General features: G+C 53.8%; 1 protein-coding gene and 2 non-coding genes across 3 annotated transcripts; all 3 read left to right on the forward strand.

The window, feature by feature from the left end:
- Positions 1-4362, forward strand: NMRK2 (nicotinamide riboside kinase 2). The gene is made up of 7 exons (XM_036459967.2): positions 1-156; positions 2029-2119; positions 2689-2737; positions 2823-2973; positions 3355-3426; positions 3736-3842; positions 4040-4362. Exons 1-7 carry the CDS (start codon positions 131-133, stop codon positions 4123-4125), a joined length of 582 nt encoding a protein of 193 aa, XP_036315860.1. The 5' UTR covers positions 1-130; the 3' UTR covers positions 4126-4362.
- A 4702-nt stretch (positions 4363-9064) lies between these two features.
- LOC118731462 lies at positions 9065-9171 on the forward strand. Its single transcript, XR_004991875.1, has one exon. It is a non-coding gene; the product is annotated as a U6 spliceosomal RNA (small nuclear RNA).
- Positions 9172-16010: 6839 nt separating this feature from the next.
- Positions 16011-16120, forward strand: LOC118731469. Its single transcript, XR_004991882.1, has one exon. It is a non-coding gene; the product is annotated as a U6 spliceosomal RNA (small nuclear RNA).
- Positions 16121-18021: the final 1901 nt, after the last annotated feature.

Below are 18021 nucleotides of genomic sequence, written 5' to 3' on the forward strand. Positions count from 1 at the left end.
GCTGCGGGGCTATAAAGGCGCCAGGTTTTCTCAATGAAGCCGGGACGCAGCGCCGCGCAGTGAGCCCACAGCAGCCCAGAGCCCGGGATCCGGCAAGCCGAGCCGCTCCCCGCCGCCCCTCCGCCTGGACATGAAGTGCATCGTGGGCATCGGAGGGTGAGCGCCTCCGGGTGGGCAGAGGCCAGGGGAGCGCAGGGGGGTGGACGGAGAGCTGCCTGGGGCCCCGGGTCTGCGGGAGCGGGGCCTGTGCGCTTGGTGGCTGGGCGGCCCATCTGGCTGGACGCAAGGCCCGATTTTAAATTTCCAAACGGAAATCACTTTCCCCCACTCTGCTCAGTGTAAACCCAACACCAGTGGGGAGAGAAGACTTCACGAAGCCCAGACAGATTCTTCCAGCAAGAGGGGGCGGGAAGGTGGGGGAGACACCTCCCTGGAGGCAGACACCTGGGCAGGTGGGGCCCCCCCAGAATGGCATCAGGCTTGATTTCTGGCAGCATCTGGCAGTTGGGGGCCTCGTTCCCTAGGAGTTTTTAAAGCCTCCATCTTGCCCCGCTGGTGTGGGCTCAGTGGTGGACCTATGAGCAAGGAGGTCACAGTTCAATTCCGGGTCAGGGCGCATGCCCGGGTTTGGGGCTCAGTCCCCAGTGCGCGGCGTGCAGAAGGCAGCCAATCAATGATTCTCTCTCATCATTGATGTCTGTAGGTCTCTCCCCCTCTCCCTTCCTCTCTGAAATTATATATATATATATATATATATATATATATACACACACACATATATAAATATGAAAAATAAAATGAAAAATAAATCTCCATTTTATCACCAATAATCAGGCCTTTTAAGATGATGCTAGGGGAGCATTTCACCTAAGCAAGGGAGTTGCCCTGCCCCAATTCCCTCACTTGGTTTAGACTTCTTTTTAATTAAACTTTAGAGAGAGGAAGGAGAGAGAGATAGAGAGATTTGTTGTTCCACTTAATTATGCATTCGCTGGTTGGTTGTTGTATGTGTCCTGATGGGGTGTGCAGGAGGGGGGCGGGAAGGAAAAGGCGTGATTGAACCCATAACCTTGGTGTTTCCAACTAAACTCTAACCAGTTGAGCTACCCAGACAGGGCCAGTTTAAATTTCTAAAGCATTTCCTTTTGTTCCAGGCCCTGCCAATTCTGTAGCCACCATGAGTGCCAGGTGTGTCCTCTAGTAAGGACCCAAATTAATGTCCAGGATGTTCTAAACCGCTCCCCCTTAATGTCCCAGGGTCCCCATTCCTGTCAGCCCTGTAATGGCTGCAGCTTTCCCCTGTCCCATACCTGGCTCTCTGCCCCTGATTCCTAGAGTAAACACAGAAGGTCGAAGGGACACCGATTTCCAGAAAGGTCTCTCAGCTGCCCTTCCATGTCCTCTGTCAGCTCCGGGAGCCCAGAGTCTTGCTCCCTCTGCCACAGGGCGACCCCCTCCCCCGTCCTGGTTTCCCTGCCGCTGAAGGTCCCCAGGATTCAGGACTTTCGGTGCTAATAACAGAGACAGCCTTGGCAAAGCAGGACAAGTTGTCACCCTGCTTTTACCATTGCTTTTTACTTTTTTTTTTTCCTGCTCATAAAGCTGAGCGCCTCTTTTACTTTTGCAGTGAACTACTGGTGTTTCTATTGCAAATATGTTTTCCTCCACCAGTTTTGCACTTGTTTTAACACTCTGACCTTTAAAAAAAAAGGGGGGGGGGGGGGCCCTACTAGGGCTAATCATGCTTGGATCTCCGTTTCTCCTCTGGCTCCATCGCCCGGGTTTGCAAAGACGCTGACATGAGCTCTGTGCTCAGGATGGTCCTGCAGCCAAGACTGTTGGCGATTTGTTTCCATGCTCTCTGCTCCTTTGCGCTGCTTAGAAGGCCTCCTGAGATTCTAGGCAAATAACAGTATCCTCTTAGCTCTAAGGTTCCACAGTTCCATGTTTGTGTTTGCGTCTGGTTTGGGGTGTGGGGGTGAGGGCGGGAGAAGCGGCTCAGACCCCACCCTTTCGATGTCCCCACAGCATGACCAACGGCGGCAAGACCACCCTGACCAACAGCCTGCTCAAGGTGCTGCCCAACTGCTGTGTGATCCACCAGGACGACTTCTTCAAGGTGGCTGCCCCGCCTGGGCTCAGGAGGGGTCCCCCAGGCTGCCCACGGCGGGCTGGGCACAGACCCCTCCCAGCCAGGAGAAAGGGATGGGCGTTCTCACTTCCAGAGCAGCTGCCAGGCACCGGGCACGTCAGACTGGCATTAGACCGATGGAGACACTGCAGTTCCCCAAGGGGGGGTGCCACCAGGCCAGCGCCCCTGTGGCCTTCCAGCCCTCTCTCCCTCTGCACCTCCACTTTCCCATCTGCAAAATGGGCTGAGCCCACCCTCCATGCTTTCTGGAGGGTGAGGGGTAATGAGGTGATGGATATACAGTCTCCTCCCTCCTGGTCCCAAGAGTCCTGAGGGGAGGAGGGGAGTGCCCGGAGCCAGCCTGAGCCCCACCGGGCACCTCAGAGCCGTAAGCATCGGCGGCAGAGGGTCAGGGCAGGCAGCCCGCCGGCCCCCGGCCCCTCGCCGTGTGGGGGCTCTCTAGGAGCCGAGGGGCCCACCGAGCTCCCGTCAGCCCAGGGTGGTGGAGGGGCGGGAAGGCGGGCACTGAGCCCGCGGTTCGGGCTCCTCTGTTTCAGCCCCAAGACCAAATCGCCGTTGGGGAGGACGGCTTCAAGCAGTGGGATGGTAAGGACGGCTGGCGGCCCCGCGCCCCTCGCCTGCACCGTCTCCCCTCCCCCGACCCTGCCAACGCCGCTCTCCCCGCCCCCAGTTCTGGAGTCGCTGGACATGGAGGCCATGCTGAGCACCGTGCAGGCCTGGATCAGCAACCCCCGGAAGTTCGCCCGCGCCCACGGGGTCCAGCCGGACGCCTCGGACACCCACGTCCTCATTCTGGAAGGCTTCCTGCTGTACAGCTACAGGTGAGCGGCGGCCGGTGCCCCCCAGCGGTCGGGCTCAGCTCCGAGGTCTGGGGCAGACCCCCACGTCCTGGGGAAACCGAGTCCTCCCTCTTGCACTCCGCCCTCCCAGGCAGAGCAGCCTCGCTGTGTGGCCCTGGCCAGGATACAGCACCTCTCTTGGCCCATCCAAATTGGGGGCTGCTGTGGGGGTGTTCCTGGGCCCAGCAGGAGACTGGCCAGTGCCAGTCCCCTCCCTGACCCCGACACGAACAGCCCAGACCCCAGCCCCACCCCAGCCCTCATCCCCAGCCAGGAAAGTCCCTGGAGGCCGAGGCGGTGGGGATCTGGGCCCCTGACCCCCTGAAGCCAGGCCCGCAGCGCTGACCGTGCCCCCCCCCCCAGGCCGCTGGTGGACTTGTACAGCCGGCGGTACTTCCTGACTGTCCCCTACGAAGAGTGCAAGTGGAGGAGGAGGTGAGCCGGAGGCCCCGCTGGGTCCCCGGGGGGACCAGGAAACCACCGCTGCCCACCGGACACAGGCGGCCAGCAGGCACTTCTGTCCCAGCAGCCCCAGCCAGGGGCCTGGAGCCAGGGCCTGCCTCTGCCCTGCCCGAGGCACCTCCCAGGCTCAGGGGCTGAAAACGGCAGAAGCGGGGGCACCCAGACCCCAGCCATGGCCCCTGTGGTACCATCCGTGGGCAAGGTCACATCCCCCAGGCTCTGCTCACGGCACCACCTTGGGCAACTCGGGCATCACTCATTCCTGCCGATCTCCCTCCCCAGTACCCGGAGTTACATGGTCCCCGACCCCCCCGGCCTCTTCGATGGCCACGTGTGGCCCATGTACCTGAAGTACAAGCAGGAGATGGAGGCCAACGGCGTGGACGTCGGTAAGGCCCTGGGCGGGAGGAGCCTGGCCCTGGGGAGACCCTGAGCCCAGCCCCTCCCCGTGGGGACCATTTGGGGAGCCTTAGAGTCCCTCTTGCTTTGGACCCCGGAGGCTCTGTCGGCTTCCTCCTGCCCGCCCGCCCAGCTCCTGGCACCAGCCCCGCAGGCCCCACCCTGAGCACGGCCTTTCTGGTTGCAGTGTACCTGGACGGCATGAAGTCCCGGGAGGAGCTCTTCCGCCAGGTCCTGGAGGAGATTCAGAACTCGCTCCTGAACCCCTCCTAGCGGGCCCGGGAGGAGGGGCCCGAGCCGGGCTGGAGGGACACACGGACAATCTGGCCATAGGACGGCCAGGCTGGCGGCAGCCCAGCAGGACGCCGCGCGACCCCTTTCCTCCGTGGACGCCTGTACATACGAGAGTGGAGGCCCACTCGCCGCTCGGCATCGCAGGGCCCCGGGGTCCCGCCCTGAGATGCCTCTGGCCTCACAGCAGCTTCAGCATTAAACCTGATCCTATTTTTTTAACTGTTGGAGTTCAGCCTGTCGTATCTAAGGTGCCAAAAAGAACCCTTCTCCTTGCTTCATTGGTGGCCTCTGGGGGCGGGGGAGGACACTGAGAGCTCTGGGCAGTCATATCAACACGACCCCAGGGGCTGCTTGGGGTTCCTTGCTGCTTCAGTTTCAGTGGATAGAGCATCGGCCTGTGGACTGAAAGGTCCCAGGTTCCGGTCAAGGGCATGTACCTTGGTTGTGGGCACATCTCCAGTAGGAGGTGTGCAGGAGGCAGCCGATCGATGGTTCTCTCTCATCATTGATGTTTATCTCTCTCCCTCTTCTTTCCTCTCTGAAATCAATAAAAATATAGTTTTAAAAAGTGGGCAAAGAGCCGTAGCTGGTTTGGCTCAGTGGATAGAGCATCAGCCAGCAGACTGAAGGGTCCCGGGTCCTATTCTAGTCAAGGGCACATGAATAGGTTGTAGGCTTGATCCCCGGTAGGGGGCATGTAGGAGGCAGCCAATCAATGATTCTCTCTCATCATTAATGTTTCTATTTGTCTTTCCCTCTCCTTTCCTCTCTGAAATCAATAAAAATATATTTTAAATAAATAAATAAATAAATAAATAAATAAATAAATAAATAGCAAAGGACCTAAATAGACACTTCTCCAAAGTGGACATACTGATGGCCAAGAGATATATGAAAAACAATGCTCAGCTGAAACTGGTTTGGCTCAGTGGATAGAGCGTCGGTCTGCGGACTGAAAGGTCCCGGGTTCGATTCCGGTCAAGGGCATGTACATTGGTTGCAGGCGCATCTCCGGTGGGGGGTGTACAGGAGGCAGCTGGTCGATGTTTCTCTCTCATCAACGTTTCTAGCTCTCTATCCCTCTCTCTTCCTCTCTGTAAAAAATCAATAAAATATATATTTTTTAAAACTATTAAAAAAAAAAAAAAGAAAAACAATGCTCAAAGGCACTTGACTATCAGAGATGCAAATTAAAATGATCATGAAGTATCACCTCACAGTTGTCAGAATGGCTTGTAAGACTATATCCTAAGAAAATAGAAACACCAATCCCAAAGAATGCATGCACCCCTATGTCCGTAGCAGCACAATTGACAATAGCTAAGATCTGGAAACAGCCCTAAGTGCCCATCAGTAGATGAGGGGATAAAAAAGCTGTGGCAGCCTTAGCTGGTTTGGCTCAGTGGACCGAGCATCTGCCTGGGTTCCATTCCGGTCAAGGGCATATGCCTAGGTTGTGGGCTCAGTCCTTGGTCGGGGGCATGCAGGAGGCAGCCAATCAATGATTCCCTCTCATCATTCATGTCTCTATCTCTCTCTCCCTCTCCCTTCCTCTCTGAAATCAATTTTAAAAAAAAAATTTTTTTAAGCTGTGGCACATTTATTCAATTGAATACTATGCAGCAGTAAAAAAGAATCTCTTATCCTTTGAGACACCATGAAGGGACTAAAGAGTATCAAGCTAAGTGAAATAAGTCAGTCAGAGAAAGACAGGTATCACATAATCTTGCTCATATGTGAAACCTAAGTAACAAAATAAACTGATGCACGGAGTGGATCCAGAGACACAGAAGCATAGAATAGAGTGTGGAACCTCAGAGGGAAGGCAGGGGAGGGTGGGTGGGTGGGAAGTACCTTGTATACATATATGCAAGCCCATGGCCACAGACCATGGGGCGGTGAGGCCCTGGGGAAGGGAGCAGGGACAGGTTGGAGGGAGTTAATGGAGGAAAAAGAGGACATACGTGATACTTTCAACAATAAAGAATTATTTTAAAAAACAACAACAAAAGGATGTGTAACTGCATCTGGAAGTGGTTAGAGGGTGATTAAGTTAAAATAGGATCCAGAGCCCTATCTGGTTTGGCTCAGTGGATAGAGCGACGGCCTGCGGACTGAAGAGCATTGGGTTTGATTCTGGCCAAGGGCACATGCCCGGGTTTGGGGCTCGATCCCCAGTAGGGGGTGCAGGGGGCAGCCAGTCAATGATTCCCTCATCACTGATGTTTCTATCTTTCTCTCCCTCTCCCTTCCTCTCTGAAATCAATAAAAATATATTTTAAAAATAAAAATGTATTTAAAAAAGGAGAAGAAATTTGGACACACAGAGGGTCACCGGGGCACATGTGCACACTGAGGAGCAGAGAGAAGTTACCCATCTGCAAGCCAAGGAGGCCTAAGAAGGAGCCAGCCCTGCAGATCCACAACAGGACGTGGGCTCGTGGTTGCCAGGGGCTGGAGGAGTGGGGAAAAGGGGACTGACTGGAATGAGGATGGGACTTATTTTGGGGGGAGAATAAAATAATCTAAAATTTATTGTATTCTAAAGTTGATAGGTTGCACAGCCATGAGAACTTGTAAAAAAAAAAATAGTGTACACATTAAATAGGTAAGTTGTGTGGTATGTTAATTCTATCTCAATAAAGCTGTCTAAAAGTCCTTTAGGACTTACTTTAAAAAATCCAGTGTGACTTTTATTTAATTCAGCAGCATTTTCAGTATGTGTGACTTTAATAAGAAACACGTCAATGTCCATTTGCTCATTCACAGCACATCATTGTCATGCTAATCAATTGGGTATACGTTTTGCCAAAACCGGTTTGTCTCAGTGGCAAAGCGTAAGTCTGCGGACTGAAAGGTCCCAGGTTCGATTCCGGTCAGGGGCATGTACATTGGTTGTAGGCACATCCCCAGTAGGGGGTGTGCAAGAGGTAGTTGGTCAGTGTTTCTCTCTCATCGACGTTTCTAGCTCTCTCTCTCTTTCCCTTCCTCTCTGTAAAAAATAAATAAATAAATAGATAGGGTGTACGTTTTAATGGGACACTAAATGTTACTTCACTCAACAAATGTTTATTGGAGCCGGGCTGGCCTGGCTCGGTGGTTGAGCCAGGAGTCACCCATTCGATTCCCAGTCAGGGCACACGCCTGGGTCGCAGGCTCGATCCCCAGTAGGGGGCATGCAGGAGGCGCTGATCCCTGATCCTTTCTCACCATTAATGTTTTTATCTACCCTTCCTTCCCCTATGAAATTGATTTTTAAAATATTTTAAAATGTTTATTGGATATGTAGTATATGGATTGACAAACTATGGCCCATGGGCCAAATCCAGCCTACTGCATCTTTTTGTACAGCCCTTGAAATAAGAATGACTTTATATTTTTAAATGATGGGGGTGGTTATATTTCACTAGAGGTCCGATGCACGAAATTCATGAAAGGGGCTCGGCCCTCGCAGCCCCTGGCAGCCCCTCACAGCCCCAGCTGGTCCGCAAAGCCCCGGCTTTGTCCAGAAGGTCCTCTGGACGGTGGTTCTGCTGTTTGGTCTAATTAGCATATTAGCTCTTTATTATATAGGATGACACATGCAAACAATATGAAATTCAAATTTCAGTGTCTATAAATAAAGTTTTATTGGCACTAAGCCACACCCATATGGCTGCTTTCAAAGTACGAAGGCAGAGCTGAGTAGCTGTGACAGAGATCCTCTAGTCTGCAAGGCCGAAAATAATCACTTTCTGCCCCTTTGCAGAAAATGTCTGCTGACTGGGGTGGTGCATGCAAGGTCTGGTGTGGAGAGCCAAGGAGAAAGACAGCCTCAGGGACAGGCTGTGACCGAGGTCACTGTGTCCTGGAGAACAGGTGGGGGCTGGAGCAGGACCAGGAGGAAGCACCTGGTGGGCCTGCCAAGCCTCGCCCCTTGCCCAGGCACGGAGCAGACCTGCCTGTCACGGGGCCCAAAATAGTGTGGGATGAGGCAGGGACAGGGGAGCGGTGGTTCCGGGGCAGCCAGAGCCCTGCCTGGCCTCCCAGACAGCTTGGTCGTTCTTAAGAGAACAGTAATAGTAGGGTGACCAACTCAGAAAATCAGAAGACAAGTATCAGGGAGGATCGAGAAATTTGGAACCCTCATTCACTGCTGATGGGGATAAAAATGGGGGATTCTTTTCTGCTATGGAAAAGAATTTGGAGAGTTCTCAAAAAATGAAATATAGGATTACCATTCAATCCAACAATCCCACTTCTGGGTGGAATTAGCAGAATTAAAGGTCTCAAATAGATATTTGTACACCCTCGTCCATAACAGCATTATTCACAACATCCAAGAGGTGGAAACACCCAAATATCCATCAACAGATGAATGGATAAACACAACGTGGTCCATCCAGATAATAACATCTTTATTCAGCCTTAAAAAAGGAAGAAAATTCTGTGAAAGTTAGAGGTTTGTAAGGAAAATGTTAAAAAGAACTTATATAAATGGCACACCAGGACAAGCGCGAAATAGGGAAACAGATAGTTAAACAGCAGTCTGCTGCCATCTAGAAAATCTAGATGCCAAGCAGGCCCAGCCATCTAGTAAATCCGATCTTCCCTAAACCAGGGACACTTAAAAGTAAATGACTCGCACTCCTCCTCCCCAGCCAGAGGGTAAATAGCTTAAATCAGCAGCCACCAAGCTTTTGGATCTCAGGGACCACCAGTGATCCGCCGACCATCGATTGGTGACCGCTGGCTTAAATCACCCTACTCATGGAGACAGATCACAGAAATCCAACTAGTGTCATTTGCTAACCACACTCAAGGACAAATGAAGTTAAGAGAACAAACCTCATTTTGGTATATCAGCATAAAGCTGATGAATTGTACTGAGATCCTCCCCTAAACGCCCAGTCTTTAAAACCATCAAAAAGAAGGCCCTGTGCTCACTTCGGCAGCACATATACTAAAACTGGAATGATACAGAGAAGATTAGCATGGCCCCTGCGCAAGGATGACACGCAAATTCGTGAAGCGTTCCACATTACAAAATAAATAAATAAAAAATAAAGGCCCTGCATACCCTCTCCTGAATAATAAATTTAATTAAATGCGTTCTATATAATAAAGAGCTAGCATGCTAATTATATTGGACGGAATGACCTTCTATAATGACCAGTGGGCAGGGGGCGGGGCTATGGGGTGTGAGGCAGCTGGGGTCAAAGGGCAGCTGGGACCCTGAGGGCTGAGGCGCGGAGGGGGGGGGGGGGGGGTCCAGGGCCTACTCTTGCATGAGTTTTGTGCAACAGGCCTCTAGTTTAAAGATGAAAAGTAAGCTAATACAGCCCAGCTGGCGTGGCTCAGTGGTTGAGCCCATGAACCAGGAGGTCACGGTTTAATTCCCAGTCAGGGCACACCAGGATGTAGGCTTGATCCCTAGTGTGGGATGCGCAGGAAGCAGCCCATCAAAGATTCTCTCTCATCATTGATGTTTCTCTCTCTCTCTCTCTCCCTCTCCCTTCCTCTCTGAAATAAATAAAAAATATTTTTAATAAGTAAAAGTAAATTTTTAAAAAAACAACCAGTCACAGCTGACATCAGGACCAGCTGCATCATTGAATCGTGGCCCCCTGCCCTGGTGCCGGCCAATCAATCAGTTGACCAAAACCCTGAAAGGACACACCTAGAAAACTGCTGAATATTACGATCTTCCCCTGGGACCTCCCCTAAAATCTCCACAGCGGACCCAGCGCGCTCCCCCTCCTGGGAGCACCCCTTGCTTTCCCCTTTTCCTTCCCCACCCTTCCCTCTCCCACCCCAGGCACCTTACCATTAGCGTCCTCACTCCCAACCTCCAAGGCCTTTCCTTTCCCTCCATCACCTGTTTCCTAAGCCCATTTCTTCTGGGAATTACTTCTACCTCTGTGAGTTATAAATGTTCTCTTACAAAAAAGAAAAGGAAAAGAAGAAAATTCTGACCTGCTCCAATCTGGATGGACTTTGAATACACTATGTCCAGTGAAATGAGCCAGACCAAAAGGACCAGTTCTTGTGAGTCCCTGTAGGAGGTCCTAGAGGAGTCAGATTCTAGAGATAGAAACAGGGGCTGGGGAGAGGGGAGTTAGTGTTTAGTGGGACAGAGTGTCAGTTGGGGAAGAGGAGACAGTTATGGAGACGGATGGTGGGGATGGTTGCACAACACCGTGAACGTGCTGAATGAGCACGTAGGTTAAGACGGTCAATGTTGCCGAAACCGGTTTGGCTCAGTGGATAGAGCGTCAGCTTGGGAACTGAAGGGTCCTGGGTTCGATTCCGGTCAAGGGCATGTGCCTTGGTTGCGGGCATATCCCCAGTGGGGGGTGTGCAGGAGGCAGCTGATTGATGACTCTCTCTCATTGATGTTTCTAACTCTCTATCTCTCTCCCTTCCTCTCTGTACAAAAACAATAAAATACATTAAAAAAAAAAAAAAGATGGTCAATGTTATGTTTGTATTATATTTTACCACAATGAAAACGAATGGGACCAGGGTACCCCCGCATCCTAGTTTGCCCAGACCTGCCTCAGGTTTAGCACTAAAAGTTCCCTGTCCTGGGAAACCCCAGACCCAGGCAAACTGGGACAGGCGGTCACCCTGCTCAGAGCCAGAGGTCAGGCTTCCTGTGACTGTCTCCCTGGGACGCAGAGAGGGGAATCAACCTGCCCGAGGTCACTCACTCAGCAAAGCGGAGATTTAAACTCAAGTCTGCCCGACGCCGACCGCATGGCTAAGCCGCTCGCCCTCACCCCACCTGGCCTTCCATTTCCTCCCTCCCGTGTCCCCAAAGAGTTCTCTCCTTTCTCCCAGGGCCGCCTGCGGGACCGAGAGCCCAGCTCAGCTGGCAGCTCCGGCCACAGCGACGACATGGCTAACCTGGCCCTTCCCCGCAACGCCTGCCCTCCCGGGACAGAACCTGAGACAAACCCAATGCTCCCCATCTTGTTCCCATCAAGTACCCCCTAGGGTACAACCTCAGTCAGCTCTCCCCGGGCCCCGGGATGGGATACCCTAAGAGCAGGCAGCCCGAAGCAGGCGTGGGCGGCTCCACCATCCAGCTGCCCCAGCCACTGCCTGGAGTGATGTGATGTGCCACCTCCATGACTCAGTGTCCTCACCTCCGCGCTTCGTATGCTCATCACTGCGGGGCCCTCCACCCAGGCCGGCCCTGTGCGCATGGGATGGGGGTGGGGCATTGGCACCTGCTGGACACTGTCAGGTGGTGAAGAGGGCCCGGAGCCAAAATGGGTTTGGCTCAGTGGACAGAGCGTCAGCCTGCGGACTGAAAGGTCCCAGGTTCGATTCTGGTCAAGGGCATGTACCTTGGTTGGGGGCACATCCCAGTGGGGGGGGGGGGTGCAGGAGGTGGCTGATCGATGTTTCTCTCTCATCGATGTTTCTAACTCTCTATTCCTCTCTCTTTCTCTCTGTAAAAAAATCAATAAAATATTTTTTAAAAAAAGAGAGCCTGGAGCTCTCTCCACCACTCGGGGCCAAACGGCAAAACTGAGGCGGGCCTCGTCGGAGGCCACACAGAGGTGGAGGCAGGCTCCAGGCCAGGCTGCTGGGCCTGAGACCCGGGCTGTGGCCACTGGGGTCCTTCCGAGGCCCTTCTGAAGCCACTCCTCCTCCTGCCCCACGAGACAAGGAAGCAGGGCCAGAGGTGCCCAAGGACTGCTCTGGCACTCATCCGTTTTTCCTTACAGCTCTCGCTTATTTTTTTAAAATATATTTTATTGATTTTTCACAGAGAGGGAGGGAGAGGGATAGAGAGCTAGAAACATCGATCAGCTGCCTCCTGCAACCCCCACACTGGGGATGTGCCCGCAACCAAGGTACATGCCTCTGACCGGAATCAAACCCGGGACCCTTCAGTGCACAGGCCGACGCTCTATCCACTGAGCCAAACCGGTTTTGGCCAACTCTTGCTTATTGTATTGATTTTTGACTAAGTTCCTTTGCAGAGGGAATGTGATGGCGGCCTTGGTGTGGATGGGGAAACCTGTTTCCTGATCAGTGACAACGTCTGTGGCTTACCCCCTGACTCCGGCCCCGGATCGCCCGGCACTCAGACCCGGGACCTCTGAGGCCAAGAACAGCCTCAGCACAGCGCTTCTCAACCCACAGTGACCCTGCTCCCGGGGACCCTGGACACAGCGCGGGGACATCTGCGTCCGCCGTGACTGGGGGTGCTCCTGGCATCACCAGGGGGAGGGTCCGGTGCACCACCTCACACCCCACAGCGCCCTGGACAGCCCCCCACAGTGACCCAGCCCCGAGGGCAGGGGCAGAGGGGCGGCCAGGGCAGGGACTGTCCCCTGGAGGGGCCCCGGGGGCGTGACTCACTCTGAGAGAATTCCCCGGAAGGAGCTGAGATCCCGGGACAGGGACAGACCCTGACACACAAACCCCTGTGCCTGTCGTCCCATGGCTGACACCCTCCTGGGCCAAGCCTTCGCCTTCCCTGAGGAACGTGCCAGCAGCCCCTTCCTGGGGTGCCGGCGCCCTCACCACACGGAAAGGGGCCTCTGCCTCGGGGCTGCTGGGCGGACAGGAACCCCCTGGGCTCTTCCCTGGGAACTGGCCCCCCTGCGGCTCCCTCCACTGCAAAGCCCCCCCCAGCCACCGCAGACGGACATACGGACAGGAGACCCTCCCTTCAAAGTGCCCCAACTGGCAACCCCAGCCCCAGGACGCTCACCCCACCAGCACCCCGTCCTGGACCCCCATGTCCTAACGGCCGTGAAGGGAAAACACTGACATCCAGGCACCGATGGAGGCGGGGGCCCAGGAGGCTGAGGGCCGGGCTGCAGTGCCATCTCCCCAGCCACCTGGCTCTCCCTCTGTCAGGATCCACCCCCACCCCAGCATTTGCCACTCACATCAAGTATCACTCAGCCAGCCCTCTTCATCAGCAGTTACTCTGCTGGCACCCTGCCCCCCACCTACGTCCCCTCAGTCACCTCCGAAGGCCACCCTTACCGCCGTCCTCCTAGCTGCCAGGGCCCTGACGGTGTCCCTGGGGCCAGTGCCCGGGAGAGGAGGGGGCGATGAGGACAGACAGGGGTGGCTGACGGCCTCACCGCCAAATGCCCTCCACCATCCCCAGTTCCACCTAACACATTCTGGGGGTCCGGGGGCGGGGGTACCCAAGGATGACCTGCTGCCTCCCTGTTCCCTGGAAGTGTCTCTGGCATTCAAGGTCACCAAACAGCGGAGCCTCTGGGAGGGAAGGAGGCGGCAGGGAGTGGGGCAGCTCACGGAGCCGAAGCGTCTTGAGGGGTTCGGTATAGATGCCAACAGTTCATTCTGTGCGGGCCCGTAAAGGGACCTTCAAAGTACAAAACCCCGAGGGGCGGGGAGACGCCAGGATGTCTGGGGACCGGGGAGTGAGGGAGCCCCAACCTCAGTCCCTGCCGTCACATCCCCGCCGGACGCATGCACTCTGGGGCCACCTGTCCCCGGCAGGGGGCTCCTGGCCCTGTCCCCGCTGGGACACAGAGAACAGTGAGGAGGAGGCCCAGCCCCCGGCCCCTCCGCCTCCTCTCCGCCCTCCTCGCTGCCCTCTTCCCCACTGGGCTGGGCCCCGAACCGCCTGGGACAGTTAGGTGCCGCCGAGGCTGTGCTTCAGACATCCTGTGCGCGGGGTGTGTGGTTCAGCACTGTTCCGTGTCTCACTTCTCAGGCCACCGAGCGGGGTCGGGCGGAGGGGCGGGGGTGGTTTTCGTACTTACTTTTCTTCTCTCTCACAACAGGGAGGGGGCAAAGGTCTCAAGGGCTGAAGGAGCCGCCGGGGCCGGCAGTCCTGGCTTTATAGGAGCCTCCTGCCTGTGCCGCCGCCCGCCGTGGCTATTAATAGCCACCAAGGGTTCCTGCTCAAATATGGTCAGAAGCGGGGCAGCTGCGAGCCTGGCTGGCACCCGCGGGTGGCCACGGGGCCTGGGGAAGGCGGCACAGGACTGCCCTCTGACCTTCGAGAGGGGAAGCAGACCTCCTCCGTGCCCGCTGGGCTGGGCCCCCACACCGCCTGGGACGTAAGTGCCACCAAGGGGAGCTCAGTGTGGCGTGGTAAGTCCTACAGCCTAGCCCCCTCTCCCCCCAGTCTAACAAGACTCGTGTTTGGGGCCCCCAGTCTGTGCTGGACCCTACGTCCCCTTTCCTTCCACTCTCCCCTTCACCCTGGGAGAAGGTGAGACTGGCACCCAGAGAGATGGCGTCTATGCACGAGCAGGAGCCCAACCAGGCTGTGTTTGAACCCAGGACTGTCTGACTCCTCCCGGAGGGAGCGTGTGGCAGAACAAGCTGTGATGTAAGGCCTAACATTAGGGCTCCCGGCCTCCCCACGGCACCTTCCGAGGAGGAGGTCTGCTTGCCCGGCGCCCTCCTGACCAAGGGGCAGGGCACCGTGGCTGCTGATGCCCCAGTATCGGGTGTCACATTCCTGCCAGCCTGAGGAACCATTCGCATCAGTGAATGTGATCGATGCGCCTGCCCCTACAACCCCATGTCTGTCTCTGTGCTGATGGCCCTTCGGAGGACTTGGCCGCCTCAGGAATGCCAGCTTTGGTGTCCTCTGAGCTTGGTCCAGGAGACTCTGATTGGATTGGCTGTACCATCAGCATGTACCCTGTTTCCCCGAAAATAAGACAGTGTTTTATATTAATTTTTGCTCCCAAAGATGCACTAGGTCTTATTTTCAGGGGATGTCTTATTTTTCCATGAAGAAGAATACAGTACACATTTATTGTTAAATGAAAATAAAGGAAATTTATTACCTGTATACAGTACGGTAGTATGGTAGTTGTCAACACAAACCAGACAAACTGTGAATCCTACAGTATCAAGAATTGACTCATTGCCGTAACCAGTTTGGCTCAGTGGATAGAGTGTCGGCCTGGGGACTGAAGGGTCCCGGGTTTGATTCTGGTCAAGGGCACGTACCTTGGTTTCGGGCACATCCACAGTGGTGGGTGTGCAAGAGGCAGCTGGTTGATGTTTCTCTCTCATCGACATTTCTAACTCTCCCTCTCAATTCCTATGTAAAATCAATAAAATATATATTAAAAAAAAAAGAATTTACTCATTTATTCAATGACAATCATGTCATCATCTTCTGGAACATCATCATAACAATCCAATTCCTGAATTTCCTGGTGAATTTCTTGTGACTCCATTTCTTTCAGAATCAGTGGACCAAATCTCTCATGTTTAGCCTGGGGGGGGGCGCCTTATTTTCGGGGAGATGCCTTATATTTCACTCAGAAGGAAACCTGTAAGTAGGTCTTATTTTCGGAGGATGTCTTATTTTTGGGGAAACACGGTATGCAGCACTTGAGGGTTACAAAACCCCTCTACAAATTCTCACTTAATCCTCACGGCGTCTCAGACAGGAAAAGGAGGAATGACTACCATTTTGCACCTAGGAACATGGAGGCCAGGGCAGGCTGCCAGGCTGCCAGAGATCCGGCTGCAATGTAGGGGGAGGGCCAACTGTGGGAGTCAGGCTTCCCTCCCTCCCAGGGCAGGGAACTGGCTCACACCCCCGTCACCTGAAGGTGCCCGGGTAGTGTGACTCACTCTGCAGAGAATCTCCCGGAAGGGGGCTGAGATCCCAGGACAGGGACAGACCCTGACTCACAAACCCATGTGCCTGTCATCCCGTGGCTGACACCCTTCACGGAGCCCAGCAGGTTCCATGCTGGTCATGACCTTTGCTTTGAGATCAACACCTTCCGAAGAGCTTCACACACACTGCAGCCAATCCTAAGCCAACATAGGGGTAGACTCCTGACAGCTAGAGGGATGGCATTCAAGGATCCCACAGTTCCTGCCTCCAAACCATCTTAAGAAGCAGGCAGCACGTGCTAGCATACTAAAATTGGAATGATACAGAGAAGATTAGCATGGCCCAAGCGCAAGGGTGACACGCAAATCCGTCAAGTGTGCAGGAGCAAAGAATTATCAGTAACCACCAGAGGTTCACCCAATGACAGTGACTGGCACCCCGCCTTGGTCTGGCGCCCCCACTCACCTGCTCCACCATCCCACCTCGGCCGATGCCCACCATGTTCTGTGTGTGCCCCCTGGTGGTCAGTGCACATCATAGCAACTGGTTGTTCAGTTGTTTGAGAGTTCAGTCTATTTGCATATTAGGGTTTTATACAGATAGTCAGCTACTGCTGCAAAACAAACCACTGCAAACAGTGGCTTAAAACGTATGGTATCTCAGTTTCTACGGACCAGGAACTGGGGCATGGCCTACCTGGACCTTCTGCAAGGTGTCTCTGGGGGCTGCAATCCAGATAACCAGAGCTGGATTTCATCTGAAAGCTTACATGGGTAAGGATCCACATTTTTTTTTAATAAGAAAATACCAAGGCTTTATTTTGTTTCCTCACAAAGATGGTCCTGCCTGTTGGCTAAGTAGAAAGGATGTACACAGTTCTTATGAGCAAACAAGATTTACCTGCTTCAAAGTGCATACCATAATGCCAAAGAAGTGATATAGAGCCAGTAATGGTGTAATGCTCCCATCTTCATAGCAATAAAATGCAAAATAAAACAGAAAGTAAATGAACTATGACCTAGCTGGTTTTGCTCAGTGGGTAGAGCATTGGCCTGCGAACTGGAGGGTCCTGGATTTGATTCCAGTCAAGGGCACATACTTGGGTTGCAGGCTCAATCCCCAGTAGGCGTTCAGGAGGCAGCTGATCAATGATTCTTTCTCAACATTGATGTTTCTAGCTCTCTCTCCCTCTCTCTTCCTCTCTGAAATCAATAAAAATATTTTTTTTTAAGATTTTTTTTAAGTAAATGAACTAAATTAGTGCTGGACATTCCCATAGGAAAAAGGCAAGAGGACTTTAAACCCACCAGTAGTATTTTTTGATAAAATGATAAAAAGAATTCCACGAGGCTGAGCCACCTTCACTCGTCTCCAGCTCTCCCCACCTGAGGCATACCAGCCTGGAACCCAGAGCCGGTAGTCAGCTTTTGCTTTAGAATCCATGAGGTAAGAGGAAAAAGTCTTGGAGCCTGGCTTTGGCGAGGCACCCATGGGCATCAGTGTCGGATATGGAAGCTGACGAAATACTCAGCGTTAGTCTTCTGCACAGAAACAGCGAGGGGCTCAAGAGTGAAAGGCAACCAGGCGTCCCGCTGTGTGGTGGACGGGTGGCCCAGCAAGCCTGCCTGGGCCTGGAACCTGAGCAGAGTCCCGGCATGGAGCCTGGCAGGGTGATCGCCACAAGTCTCGGGCTGCTCCATGACTCATACCCATTTGTCACTGTAGCTGAAGAAAGGAATCAAGATGATGCTACTGCTGTGAGGCTGGGCACTGCGGGGAGCTGACTCCATTTACAATAGTATCTTTAACAGGCGCTGGATCTGCCCTGGAAAATTGTTGCTGGAAGCTGAGCAGGGAAACTGAACTTCACTGTGCGGGCAGCGTTATGGGAGAGATTCCAGATGTTCTCGAAGCTCCTCTGACGTATCCTCAAACACAGCGATGCCAGCGATGGATCTGTGGTTACTACATCCTCACTGGTGCGCTTAATAAACAGATGGCTTTTATCCAGAGCTGTATTTCCACAAGCGCAGCTGACCTCTACCACCTCTGCCGAATCCTGCTGGTTAGAACCTGGCTCTAGGCCAGCCCACTCCTGGGGAGTGATTGGCAAGAACCAGGGGTCCAGGGGGGACATCCCGGAGTCTGCCTGCTGCCGTCATGAGTGACAGCACACCAGCCCGGCAGGCTTTGCAATGGGTAGCAGCGCTATTTGGCAAGTGCTTGTGTGGGCTACACACTCTGGAAGGTGCTTTATGGCCCCAAGGTGGCTCCCCATGCCCTCAACCAATAGGGTG

The sequence above is a fragment of the Pipistrellus kuhlii genome, unplaced genomic scaffold (genome assembly GCF_014108245.1).
Source record: "Pipistrellus kuhlii isolate mPipKuh1 unplaced genomic scaffold, mPipKuh1.p scaffold_m20_p_30, whole genome shotgun sequence".
Taxonomy (NCBI): Eukaryota; Metazoa; Chordata; class Mammalia; order Chiroptera; family Vespertilionidae; genus Pipistrellus; species Pipistrellus kuhlii.

Coding starts and splice junctions, on each gene's coding strand:
- NMRK2 (XM_036459967.2), top strand. CDS start 131: ATGAAGTGCATCGTGGGCATCGGAGG. Junction 2,738..2,822: donor CGGCTTCAAGCAGTGGGATG/GTAAGGACGGCT, acceptor CCCCGCCCCCAG/TTCTGGAGTCGCTGGACATG. Junction 3,427..3,735: donor GAGTGCAAGTGGAGGAGGAG/GTGAGCCGGAGG, acceptor CTCCCTCCCCAG/TACCCGGAGTTACATGGTCC.